Below are 12,698 nucleotides of genomic sequence, written 5' to 3'. Positions count from 1 at the left end.
CTTAGAGAAGGGGACATATCATGGATGAGAAAATTGACAACAGAAATTACTAATGTTATTAAAGCTAAAGGAAATATCAGTAGCCCAGGTGTGGAGTTGAGATTAAAATAGTGAACAGAAGCAGGTGACAAGTATAGGGTGGAAGATGGGCTTTAAAAGTGAGTTAGGCAGTAATGGGATGCAGAGAATGCTTTTGTAACATTCATTGATATTGTAATGTTTGGTGATACTTAAAGGGAGACAAATCCTTTTTGAAGTAATCAACCAGTCTCACCAGAGTCAGATGTGTAGCTATGTAATGGTCACAAAGAGGTATCCTACGCAACTTTAGCAATCATTAATATTGCTGCTATGCTATTTTTATAAGATAGATTCCTCATAAGATGCGGAATATTTGACATTGATCTAGCTTTTCACGTTCAGATTGGCATGCCTAGTCTTAAAGCTGTTGATTGCAGATTTGGCAGTCTGTTTAGCCAACAGTTTCTTAGAACCATCTCCTCTCTCACTCCTTTCTACGGCAAGTTTATGGAGAAATACCTGGTGGAGAATAAAGGGTCAGCTCTATTTTCTTCTGTCAGAGATGAAATTCTCTCTATGTTCTGTCTTCAGCTCGGACTTTCTCTAGTGGTAGCTTGGGAGCTGACTGAGGGCAGAGTCCATTACATTCATCCTTTTAACCTCAGCATCTAGCACAGTGTCATATATAGTCGTGTGTCACTTACAACAAGGACAAGTTCTGAGAAATGCATCATTAGGTGATTTCGTCATTGTGCGAACATCATAGAGTGTACTTACACAAACCTAGATGGTATAGCCTACTACACATCCAGGCTATATGGTACTAATCTTATGGTGCCGCCATCATACATGCAGTCCATCAACAGAAACATCATTATGCAGACCATGACTGTAGTAAATTCTTATGAACTACGGTTTAGACAATTGGATTGGATTCGGTTAGATGGAATTGTATCAAAGTGAATAAGAACTAAAACATTTTCCCCTTTCTTATCATTTTTAAAACAATTTCTTAGTTGGGCATAAAGTGAAAAATACATAGAATGACATTTATTATCTATTTCAAATGCTCCCTCTCTATTTTTAATTTTTACAAACTGCCTTGGATATAGACTGCTGTAAACAGTCTCTAGCCAACCAGATAGAGCTGATTAAAAGACTGAAAGTGATTTCATCATGATAGGCTGATAGATTATAATGAATAAATTCCATCAAGGTATGTTACTTAAAGTAATACTAATTGAAAGTGGAAAGCTGTGTAAATAAACCCTGTTTATAAATATCTCATCATGTATATGTTGTTAAAAACTTTTGTATCACGGATTTAGAGACACAGAAAACCTTATAGAAGAAGTATATGAAACTTTCAATGCAATTACTTACTTTAAGAGACAGGAAAAAAACCTAACTTACTACACACCAAATTAATGTAATGCCTAGATGAGTACGTTTATATATTTCCATCGTGGAAAAAGATGCTTGAAGTGTAAATAATATGCTGCATTTAGTTGTTAAACAACTATTTCTACCAATTAGCAAAGTATTACCTTAAAAGGACAGTCTTGTAACAAAGGGATATACTACAAATTCCTGATTTTTTAACCAATGCTGTTTAAATCCACACACTTTGGAAAAATAAAAGTTCTAATAGTTTCTTGGAAATGAACAGCAACCTATAGATATGTCACTTCATTCATTTACTGCATATAAAATAATTAAAAAGTAATTTAAAGGCAAAGTAGAAAAGGAGAGAAGAACTCTTTTCTTTTACATCTTTCTAGTCACCTTAATATCTCACACAATGATTGGGAAATTTTTCTCACTAAAAATCATATTTGGCTTAATATATCTGAAAATGAAATATAACCATGTTATTTGTATCTGAAGAGATTTTCTAAGAAATAGTCAGACATGCAGTTTGACATAGACTTTCTAGAATCTGCATGGTTATGCCCTTAGCTCTCGTTTATTGATAAAAATTATTTTTTATGAGCTAGCTGATACTCAGAAAAAAGCATATGTTCTTTATCTAGATTGACTCTTCTTTAGCTTTTTTCTTTCTATCTGGTGGATGTAGCTAAGGAATATTCTGTTGAGCTGTTTTCATAATTCATAAGAGGGAAACAAAGCCTTTTTCTTCTAGACTTATAAGACACTGGAGACTAGGAAGATTTGAGGATTATTTTTTCAAATATAAAACAGCAGAATAAGCCAGACATAAAGGGATACATCCCGAATGATTCTGTTTATGTCTAACTGGAAAACAGGCACAACTAATCTATGGTCCCGTCAGGATAGTGGTTAGTTACCCTGTGATCAGGCTTCTGGGATGCTCGTAAATGGTGTTTCTGGATGTAGATGCCAGTTATGTGAGTGGGTTCAGCTTATGAATATTCATTAGCTATTCGTTTATCCTTTGGATATATGCTATACCTCAAAAAAAAGTCCAAAATAAAATAAATAAATAGAAATGAAAACCATTCCGATTTCCTTCTCCTAATTCCAATAGTATATTCTAAAGGGGCTCGTATTAGTCACAGATCAGAATAGTTGTGTTGTCCCAAATCATAAGACTGTTTAGCAGCAAAACCAGCATTTTGGATCTTCTGCTTGCATGTCTTGTGATTGTTTTCCCTCTCATGAGCTGCGCTTGTCTCTGAGGCCCGTGACACGGCCTGCTGGCGGGAAGCCTGTTAATCCTTCTCTGTGGACTAACACTGTTTGCTGTGTTAACAGGTGAGTTGTGTGAGGAGAAGCTGGACTTCTGTGCCCAAGACCTGAACCCCTGCCAGCACGACTCCAAGTGCATCCTGACCCCAAAGGGATTCAAGTAAGTCAGAGGCTGCCTTGGGGCTCCAAGTCAGGGGAGGGGGCTATTCTTTTAGGAACACCTCTTCTCCTCCTTCCTTTCAGGACCTGGCTTCACACCTTTGCTCAGGATTAAAGGGACATTCTGTCTAGTGTCAAGGGCATTTTTATAAACGTTCTTATACAGCATGGACTTTTTTTAGTACACTGAACTAAATAAAAGAGAGTGTTTCCTTTTGTTCCATGACTCTTCCTGGGAAGTCATGTATGAAATAAAGTTACCTTTGACTGTGTTTGCTTAAATTTATTTAAAGGCTAAATAAATTTGTCGTATCTACTAGGTGCTTTGTTATCTGAATGTAAGTCTGTGATGAAATAGAGAGTTTAACTTAATGTATCTGAAAATTTTTTGGTCTGCAATAATACTTTAACTGTCCAAGGTGAGGAAGACTGAGTGGCCGTATGTCCCAGGTTGCCCCGCGACAGTCCCAGTTTATGCCTGTTGTCTCAGTATAATTATTAGTCGTGCCCCTTTCACCTTAAATTTGTCTCGTGTGGGATGATAAAGCACACAGTCACTTTACAGTGGGCTTGTTGAGTTAATCTCAAACTTCAGAGTCACTTCTTTTTCCTCCTCAGCTGTCTTCCTGAAAGATGTTTGGCATCAAATTAAATGATGCCTCTGCCGCAAATCTGAAACGTTTTAAGGGTCTATCAACAGCAACCTCTCTTCTTAGAGCTGGCAGTGGTTTAGAGTTCATTTGTCCCAAATTCTTCATTTTAAACCTGAGGTAACCATGATCCAGAGTGGTTGGGTGGCTGTCCAGGATCTCAGTGTTATTCATTGGCAAAACTGGAGCTGGGTTTTATTTTTGGCTTTTCTATTACAGGTTACCACTAAGTTGTTTTATAGTTTGTTAATATTATAGTTGGTTTGTTATAGAAAGTAAGCTGGATTCTCAGGAATCTCAGTTGGGTTCAGGAGTTGAGCTGTGTTTACATCAGCCAATTAGCAAATAGCATTATTTCTTCCTTCACCTAATATTTATTGAGCACCTCCATGGGCCAGGGCACATGGTGATAATACCATCTCTGGTTTTGTAGTGCTTTATACCTATTCACTTTCACATACTCTATCTTTTTGTTGGAATGACTCAGACTTACTTGCCATAGGATTCAGAGAATTAAAAATTACTCAGGTCAGGAATGGTTTCATAAGGGGAGATGGGATTTGAACTGGGACTCTGACATATTGATACTTGTCAACAGATCATCAGACATTCTAAGTTGAGTGGGAGCTGGGGTCAGTATCACCAGACTGTCGTTGCCTTTCAAAGATCAATCTGAACAAAGCACTTATTCTCAAGTCTTATTTAGAGAATGTTCTTTTGTTTCATTTGGGTTTAAAATTCATCAATTTAGAATATACAAAGTTATAGCACCTGCTGCTTCCCTTTGATGCCTTATTGAAAAAGAAAAGAATGCTTTGGATTCTATTTTTCATTACATTTTCATTTACATCCCTACGCAAACAACAAAACTCTTATTGAAATCTTTCTTTTATACAAAATTCTGCATTGCATTTTGTTCATCCTAATACTGTACATAAATTATTTCAACTCCTGATGTCTTTGATCTGCCCACAATGGAATTTGGCAAATTGCAAGTGCATCACTTCCATAGCAACTATTATCATTTCTCAGAGAAATTAGTCAGTAAATCCAGTGGTTTTCCAGAACTGCTCATCTGCTATGCAGGTTTCACAGGGTTTTGTGCTTTGTAATTATAAAAGTATTAGTAAGACTTAATGGAAACCATTAAAAAATAAGGGGATTCTTCTTCAAAAAGACTAATCCTTAATTCAATATCTTCTGTTACTATCAATTAGATTGCACACTCTTAAAAGTACATCTTGCTGGAGCATGGGTTAGCTGATTTGGGAACCCATGGTTTTCAGCAGTAGTTTGGGAGCTTGTTTTACAGCTGTATGTAATTCAGCAGAAAACAGGTTAAGTCATAGTTTATGCTGTTGCTCCCATTTTATAAACAATTGCACATTGTGGGAGAGTTGCAAAAAGAAAAGGGACTTAAAAACCAAAACTATGTGAAGTTGCTAAAGAATCTCTACTGACAAATGTTTGGACAAGTTGTACTGTTATTTCAACTTCATTTCCTTATGACTAAGCTAACAGAGCTGGTGTTATTTTCCCTGCTTTATTATACACCTCGTAAATCTCCTAAATTGCTTTGAGATATTTTTAGACCATGATATGCCATAAGCAGTATTTTCAAGCCTGCATCTTACTTAGTCAACTTCTGGGCTTCTAAACAGTGTATTTTATATTCTTTGCTTTCTTCCTCTCTCCTTGTCAGATAATAGAGTTGAGGAAATGTGATAGGTTTTATTGCTAATACAAAGCTTAAGGAATTCTTAATTAAATGTTTTCTTCCTGTTTTGAAACCCAGTCTGAGGAGCAAAAGAAAGACAAAAATGTTGGTCATAAATGACTTCAAGTTCTAATGGGCTTGAAAAATGGTATTTGTAGAGAAGAGAATATAAAATAGCTCTTAGTCACTGTGGTGAATGTGTGGTTCTCTTATCTTTTACTTTGATTTCTTTTCTCAGATAAATAATTCAGAGTGTTTCAAAGAGTTTCTTCTCTCTTTTAATGCATGGCACTTCAGCGGCTCTGCTCACATTAACACTGATGGAAGCTCTTTTCTCAGGTCCTGTCCATCCAGTTGAGAATGTCTGTGGCCACTTAGGATCCATTTAACTTCAGACTTGCTGTTTGCTTTGCTTTGTTATGATTTAGCATTAAAACCACTGGCTCTAGAGCAATCGTGTTTATGCAGTGAGTTCAATTTATTTCTAAATTCATACATGCAGAGCTGAAAGTCTGTGTGTTACCCTGAGAGGGTATATATACTCCCATTTATTTTAATTCATCAGCTCTCCACTAACTCTTAAATCCTGATTTTGCATTTTCAGACAAAACCCTCGGCATTCGGTAATGTCCACATTCACTTGGGTGTTTTTAATTATCCTCATTCACTTAAATCTTAATGGCTTGGAAATAGAAAAGTGGATAATTAGTATAGACTAAACCATAAAGACTTTTATAGAATTATAAAGACTTACATAGAATTATTTTTAAAAGCCTACCGTTTATTGATCATACTTTAGATATCAAACACTATACTAATTGTTTTACAGATAGTGTTTTATTTAATCTTTTAACAAACCTGTGAGATGGGAATTATTGTGTACATGTTACAGATGAAGAAATGAACATTTACAGAGATTAAATTACTCAGTGAAGATTACATACACTTAAAGGATGACTCCAGGATACAAATGCAGTTCTGTCTCACTGCACAGTCCAAATTCTGTAGGGGTAGAACAAAGTTTCCTGGTTTATTTGTTTTTAAAGTCAGTGAACCCTTTTTTAAACCCAAAACAGAAACGCTCATGGAAGCCCAATGTGTAAAACTAATAAGTGACAATAAGAGACTGTTGGGGGAGAGGGGAGAGCAGAGGGAAGCTTCCAGAAGCCCCCTCCCCCTCCACAGCCATATCTTTAGGGGTTCCATGGTCCCCCATAGCTCCACAAAGTATAGTTTGAAAACCACTGCACATGCTCTATGGCTTTCCTCAGGCAGCTCTAAAGTCCTGGGTCCTTGGTGACATAGTAAAGATTCTAGCAGTCAGCACTAGAGAAGGACAGATTTTAAAGGGAGACCTGAGGAATTAATTATCTAACAGCATAGTGCGGTGGTTAGAAGTCCAGGCTCTCTTGGAAGACTGCTGGGGTCAGCTCCTGGCTGTGACACTTACAAGTTGAATGTCCTCAAGTAAGCTACTTAGCCCATTTGTCCCTTAGTTTCCTCACCTATAGAGTAGAGTAATGGTATCACTGATCTCACAGGGCTATGGAGAGGATTCAGTGAACCCGTATATGCAAAGTGGTTAGAACGGGGAACAGAGAAAGTACTCAGAGAACATCAGCTGTATTATTATCCTTGGTTCTTCACCATCAGTGCAATGCTTATCTGGATTCGTGATGAATTAGGGAATCATTCAGTGTTAAAATATTTGCTTTTCATAAAGTTATATTTTATTCCAATGTATCCAGTCTCTATTAGAAAATTAAAATGTTAATTGTTCTTAAAAAGATGCTTAATATTCTTAGTAAATTTTACAACAAAGCACTTTTGTCATTTCAGCAGCTCAAATCAATTAGAGCCAAAAATAGAGGACACTGTAGGCAAATAAAGTGGGGCAAGAGGGAGGGAGGAAGAGTGGAAAGGAAGGAGGAAGGGATGAACCCTGGTGCAACTATTCTATTCTTACTTGAATCGTGGATTCTCACTATCGTCAGAGAGGTAAAATCCCCATTCCTCTGATAGATCACGGTGAGAAACCATGGACTACTTTGCAGATCAGCACTATTTTCCAGGTATCTATTAATTTTAGGCTCTATGAACCTGTTCTAAATCAGCTTTTTAAAGGAGGTGCCATTTTTGTCTAGATGGAATGCAACTGTTTTACTTATTTTGGCTCAGTTGGGTTTGAAACTTTTTACCTGCTTTTTCAAACAGATGTGACTGCACACCAGGTTATATTGGCGAGCACTGCGACATTGATTTTGACGACTGTCAAGATAACAAGTGTAAAAACGGAGCCCACTGCACTGATGCAGTGAACGGCTATACGTGCATCTGCCCTGAAGGATACAGGTAAAAGTAGAAATACACATTTGTAGAATTAGGGCTTACAGAACTCAATTCACATTGGCAATTAAGTAAAATCTAATTAGCGTATTTTTTCTCTTTACTCTTTAGTGGCTTGTTCTGTGAATTTTCTCCACCCATGGTCCTCCCTCGTACCAGCCCCTGTGATAATTTTGATTGTCAGAATGGAGCTCAGTGCATCATCAGGATAAATGAGCCAATATGCCAGTGTTTGCCTGGCTACCAGGGAGAGAAGTGTGAAAAATTGGTCAGTGTGAATTTTGTAAACAAAGAGTCTTATCTTCAAATTCCTTCGGCCAAGGTTCGGCCTCAAACGAACATCACTCTGCAGGTAAGATTTCCCCCACCAGCAAGAGCTGATCTCTTCTTAAGCCAATTCACCTTCAAAGCATAAACAACCGTGGTAGTTTGTATGATATTATTTCTTAAATAGACAGCACAGCACAGACAGAAAATGCTGCTTGTGGGAAAAGTTTGTCATTCTTCTCTCCAACATTTATATTTTCCAAAACTAAATGGGACCCCGGTATTTTTATTGACTACTTGATTGTATGAAACAAAACACACAGCAACAGAATATATCCCTTTTTTTTTGTGCTCGGGTAAAGGCATTTGATTCATTTATGTTTATGGCTCTGCAGTTCAGGCTCTGCACAGGAGGAAGGCTTTTCTTAGGAAACCTGCAGCTGAGAAGAGCGCAGGTGAGACAGAACACACCTTGGCAGATATTCACTCAGTGCCTTTAGCTCTTCACCCAGAGCCTTTCAGAACAGACATGAAATTAACAAACTCAAATTTTACTGGACAATATCCTCCCTTATCCACAGGGGTTACTTTACAAGAGCCCCAGTGGATACCTGAAACCACGAACAGCACCAAACCCTGTATATACTATGTTTTTTCCTCTACACACATACCTATGATAAAGTTTAATTTATGAGTTAGACACAGTAAGAGATTAACAGTAACTAATAATAAAATAGAATAAGTATAATAATATACGATAAGATGTTACTGTAGATCTTAGCGACCTCAGCGTATGATTTTTTTGCTTTCCTCATTAAGTTGAGAACTTTCACCTTTTCACTTAGAGGGAGAACTTTATGGCTTCTCTTTGCATATCCAAATTACCAGCACCACTACTCTTGCACTTTGGAGCTATTATTTAGTAAAATAAGGGTGACTTGAACACAAGCACTGCAATACCACGACAGTCAATCTGGTCACTGAGACAGCTACTACGTAACTAACAGACAGGTAGCACATGCAGCCTGGATACAGTGGACAAAGGGATGGCTCACATTCTGTGCAAGATGGAGCAGGCCAGCACAAGATTCTGTCACACTACTCAGAATAGCAAGCACTTTAAATCTGATGAATTGTTTATTTCTGGAATTTTTCATTCAATGTTTGTGGATCGAGGTTGACCACAGGTAACTGAAACAGCAGGAAGTAAAACGGTGGATAAAGGGGGACTACTGTAAGTCTTTCCACCTAGTCACGATGTCCCTTTGAGCAAGGCGTTCAGACCCCTGTGGAAGGAGTTAGACTAGATTAGGGGTAATAAATTTAAGGTGCTTTACGTGGGGCAAATTGGGGCTGCATGTTTGTTTTATCTGAGTAGCAAAATATTTTAGTATGTTTTGAGTTCAAATGACTTTAGCCAATTTCCTCTAGAGCCCACTCCTTCTTACTTGGTTTACTCTGACACTCCAGTGAGGGATCCTGAGGCAGGAGGTTCTTTAGAAGTCATGAGGAATGAGACTCTGGAAGGCAGGCAGGCCTCCTTTAAAAAGCCTGTCTCCCTACCTCCCAGCATTGGCCACACCAGATTGTCATGAGAAGTACCCCGTGGTGTTCAGGCTTAAGTCCTAAGTTTTACTGAACTGGTCCTCAAAAGCCGGGAAAGGCCGGAAAGCAGGATAAAAAACAGAGATTTCCCCCTGTTCATGCCATAGCTATAAATGATTTGTTTTTTCATATGGAATATGAAAAACATTCTTGCTCAATGAAGTCACATTTCACATATGCCATAAATAAAGCCCGTAACAGGAGCAGGTAAATAAAAATCTCCAGCAAAGAAAGTTCTAACCACACTTAAGGTGTTCGTGTATTTGTTATTGTTCTTTTTAAAGTTCTTTCTGAATTTATTTGCAACAAAGCAATTTAGGAACAGGTCACCTTTCAAGTAATTGTTTCAGCATGGATTATTATTTTCTCACAGCCATAAGGAAAAAATAAACCATAGCAAAAACTCTTCACTAAGCGATCAAGTTTCTTCTTGATGAAATACGTTTGGATAACATACGTCCTACTAATGTCAAGCTTACTTCCTACTAGATTGCCACAGATGAAGACAGTGGAATCCTGCTGTATAAGGGTGACAAAGACCATATTGCCGTAGAGCTCTACCGGGGACGTGTTCGTGCCAGCTACGACACTGGCTCTCACCCGGCTTCTGCCATTTACAGGTGAAGATCTCTCAGTTACTGGTAAAGGTGAAAACAATTGTTCAGTGAAGAACTGTTTCTCCTCTATTATTTTGTAACAGAGAGGGGAGGGAATAATTTTGCTGCAGCGAGCTTTATGATAAGTGAATTAGTTAGAGGCCTGGCAGGAACAGATGGCATGCTCAAGTTGGATAATTTGGGGAGAGATTTATAAGGGGACTGTTTACAAATATTGGTAGGGATAGTACAGTAACCTGGGGCTAGTAATAAGGGACACTCTTACTACCCATGTGCTTGAAAGGGTGAGGGGAGGCAGCAGTTATGGAAATCCATGCTCAGAAAAGGAATCGTGGAGAGGACTGCCTGAGTGGAGCTGTGACCTTTGGTGGACGGATGCAGTCAGCCCTTAGGGAGGGAACCAGGGTTTTAAATCCCGACCCCACTCTCCTTCCTCCCAATGATCTCCTGCCCATGTTTCCCTTTGGCCAAGTCAGATGTCAGAAAACAAGGAATCCACTGAGCCTGGTAATGTAGCTCACACCAGAGCCTCCCAGGGCTCAGAGCAAGGTGAAGATGGGTGGGGAGTAGCTCTAGAGAAACCACTGCAGGATTCCCAGCACAGTGAATAATTTAAAGTTACCATTCACACAACACTTGTTTATTGAGCACCTACTGTGAACCAGACACTCTTCTAAGCTTTCAAGAACACAGCCTCTGCCTTTGGGGAGCTTACACGTAATAAGCCAATGGACGCATACGATATGTGATAGTTCATCTTATCATTCATTTTGAAAGTTATCTAATAATATAATGATACTGATGACATATTGGAGATGTGAAAAGGATTGTACTCCTGGGGCATACATTTTGCCAGAAGTGTGCTTTTTGCATAAGACTGACCTTCAGAGCTCCTCTGTTGGGTCTCAACACCAATTTTCTATCCATCCTGCAGATAAGTTACCCACTTAATTTCTTCACATGTAGAAATAACTGCCACCATTTTGAGCAGGGTCACAAAATCATACAGTTTCTCCAGGCAGGTATCTTAAATGAACTAAGCAGTCCAATTGCAAGAAAAAGATATGCTCTCATCCTTTTACTCTTTAGAAGACCGAACTTTTCAGAGAAGTATTCTTCTATTACAAATAGCTTTCATATTGGTGATATAATAGGAATGGTTGTGACTGGAGTGAACTAAAAGCAAATCTGTGTTGAAACAGGGCTAGTCCACATTTACTCAGTTCTCCCTGAGAAACTCCATGTGAAAATGTGGGCCCAGGTTTTGCCAGAACTCTTGATTTTTCAAGGAAAGGCAGAAATCTGGCTTTTTTAAGTATAGAGTTTTCCCTTCATTAAATATCAATTCACATTTTTAAAAAACACAATATGTGGTGAACAAAATGCATCTGTAGGCAAACTCTCTTGGCAACAAGTTTATGGGCATAGATTGGGACATAAAGTGGAGACACTGGCCTCTATATTATTGATATTATTTATATGCATACATATATATATATATATATATATATATATCAATGTGCTTCAAAAGCCTTCACATTTCATTTGACCTTTCATGACAGTTCTGGAAAAGTGAATGCTAATTATAGCCGTGAATGGTAGTGAGCTAACCCACTTGGGACTATTTAGAGCATGGCAACAACACATAATTATTGGTTTCCAAGTGGAATACAGTAGTTATTTCATCGCCAAATGATGATGAATTAGTGCCAACATTTTAGATATTGCTAGGCCTTAAATTATATAGCTTCAATTTGTTTCAGCCCATAAAAAGATTTCAGAATATTGATTTTGTGGTCCATTTTTGTTTTTGGTTTTTTTATTTTATGCAATGAAACATCATGGAATTCTCAGAAACTATACTAAAGATTCTTGAGGTTGGCTTATTAAAGCTAGAATTCGTCTAAAATATATTTAAAATACTTCCAGATAAGTTGTAGAAATCCAAGTGATTATATCCAAGTGAGGATTTACCATAAAGAGCTTATTTGGGATTTATGTTCATTACCATTTTTGCCTAAATAACAATAGAACATACCCTGTGACATTTATAAAAAGTAATATCAAATTGCACACTTTCTGTTATGAACCAGAAATTCATGTTTCTGCTTGCAGATCACCTAATGGACACATATAACGTGAGGTCCAGGGAAAGCATAACTTTCATTTATTTCTTGTTGTTAGTTGATGGCACAACAATCAAGAAAAGTTATTACATTATTTTTAAGTGAAAGAAAATAAGTAACAATTAGCTAGAATTCAGATAGAGAGATGACAGATACATTGATTGATTGATATGGATCCAATATACGTATATAAGAATATATTTAATATATGAATGTATTAGTATTCCAGTTTGGAATAGAAAAAAATGCTTTTGTGAAATAGAGACCACTGAGAACATTATTTCAACACGCTACAAAAATCTAGTGTTTGACAAGTAATAATCATAGTAGCTATGTGTGTGTTCAGATTTAGGCTTGGCTAATTACTAGTATATAAACTCACGCAAAGTAGTTAATCTTTCAGGTCTCAGAATCCATATCCATAAATAATAATATAGCACCTACCTCATAAGGTCACTATGAAGATTTAATTCTACACTCAGCTCTGTCCTCACTCTTCACTCACATTGTCTTCATTCTC

General features: G+C 37.5%; 1 protein-coding gene across 2 annotated transcripts in view; it reads left to right on the top strand.

Moving 5' to 3' along the window:
* SLIT2 (slit guidance ligand 2) overlaps positions 1 to 12,698 on the top strand; it is a 357,802-nt gene that overhangs the window by 327,008 nt on the left and 18,096 nt on the right. For both annotated transcript variants that reach the window (XM_014838841.3, XM_014838839.3), the window contains 4 exons: positions 2,758 to 2,851; positions 7,432 to 7,569; positions 7,675 to 7,915; positions 9,925 to 10,055. In XM_014838841.3, coding sequence (XP_014694327.1) covers positions 2,758 to 2,851; positions 7,432 to 7,569; positions 7,675 to 7,915; positions 9,925 to 10,055 — 604 coding nt within the window. The remainder of the gene's footprint in view (positions 1 to 2,757; positions 2,852 to 7,431; positions 7,570 to 7,674; positions 7,916 to 9,924; positions 10,056 to 12,698) is intronic.

The sequence above is a fragment of the Equus asinus genome, chromosome 3 (genome assembly GCF_041296235.1).
Source record: "Equus asinus isolate D_3611 breed Donkey chromosome 3, EquAss-T2T_v2, whole genome shotgun sequence".
Lineage (NCBI taxonomy): Eukaryota > Metazoa > Chordata > Mammalia > Perissodactyla > Equidae > Equus > Equus asinus.
Note: the sequence above shows the minus strand (reverse complement) of the source record. Positions and strands in the feature narration are given on the sequence as shown.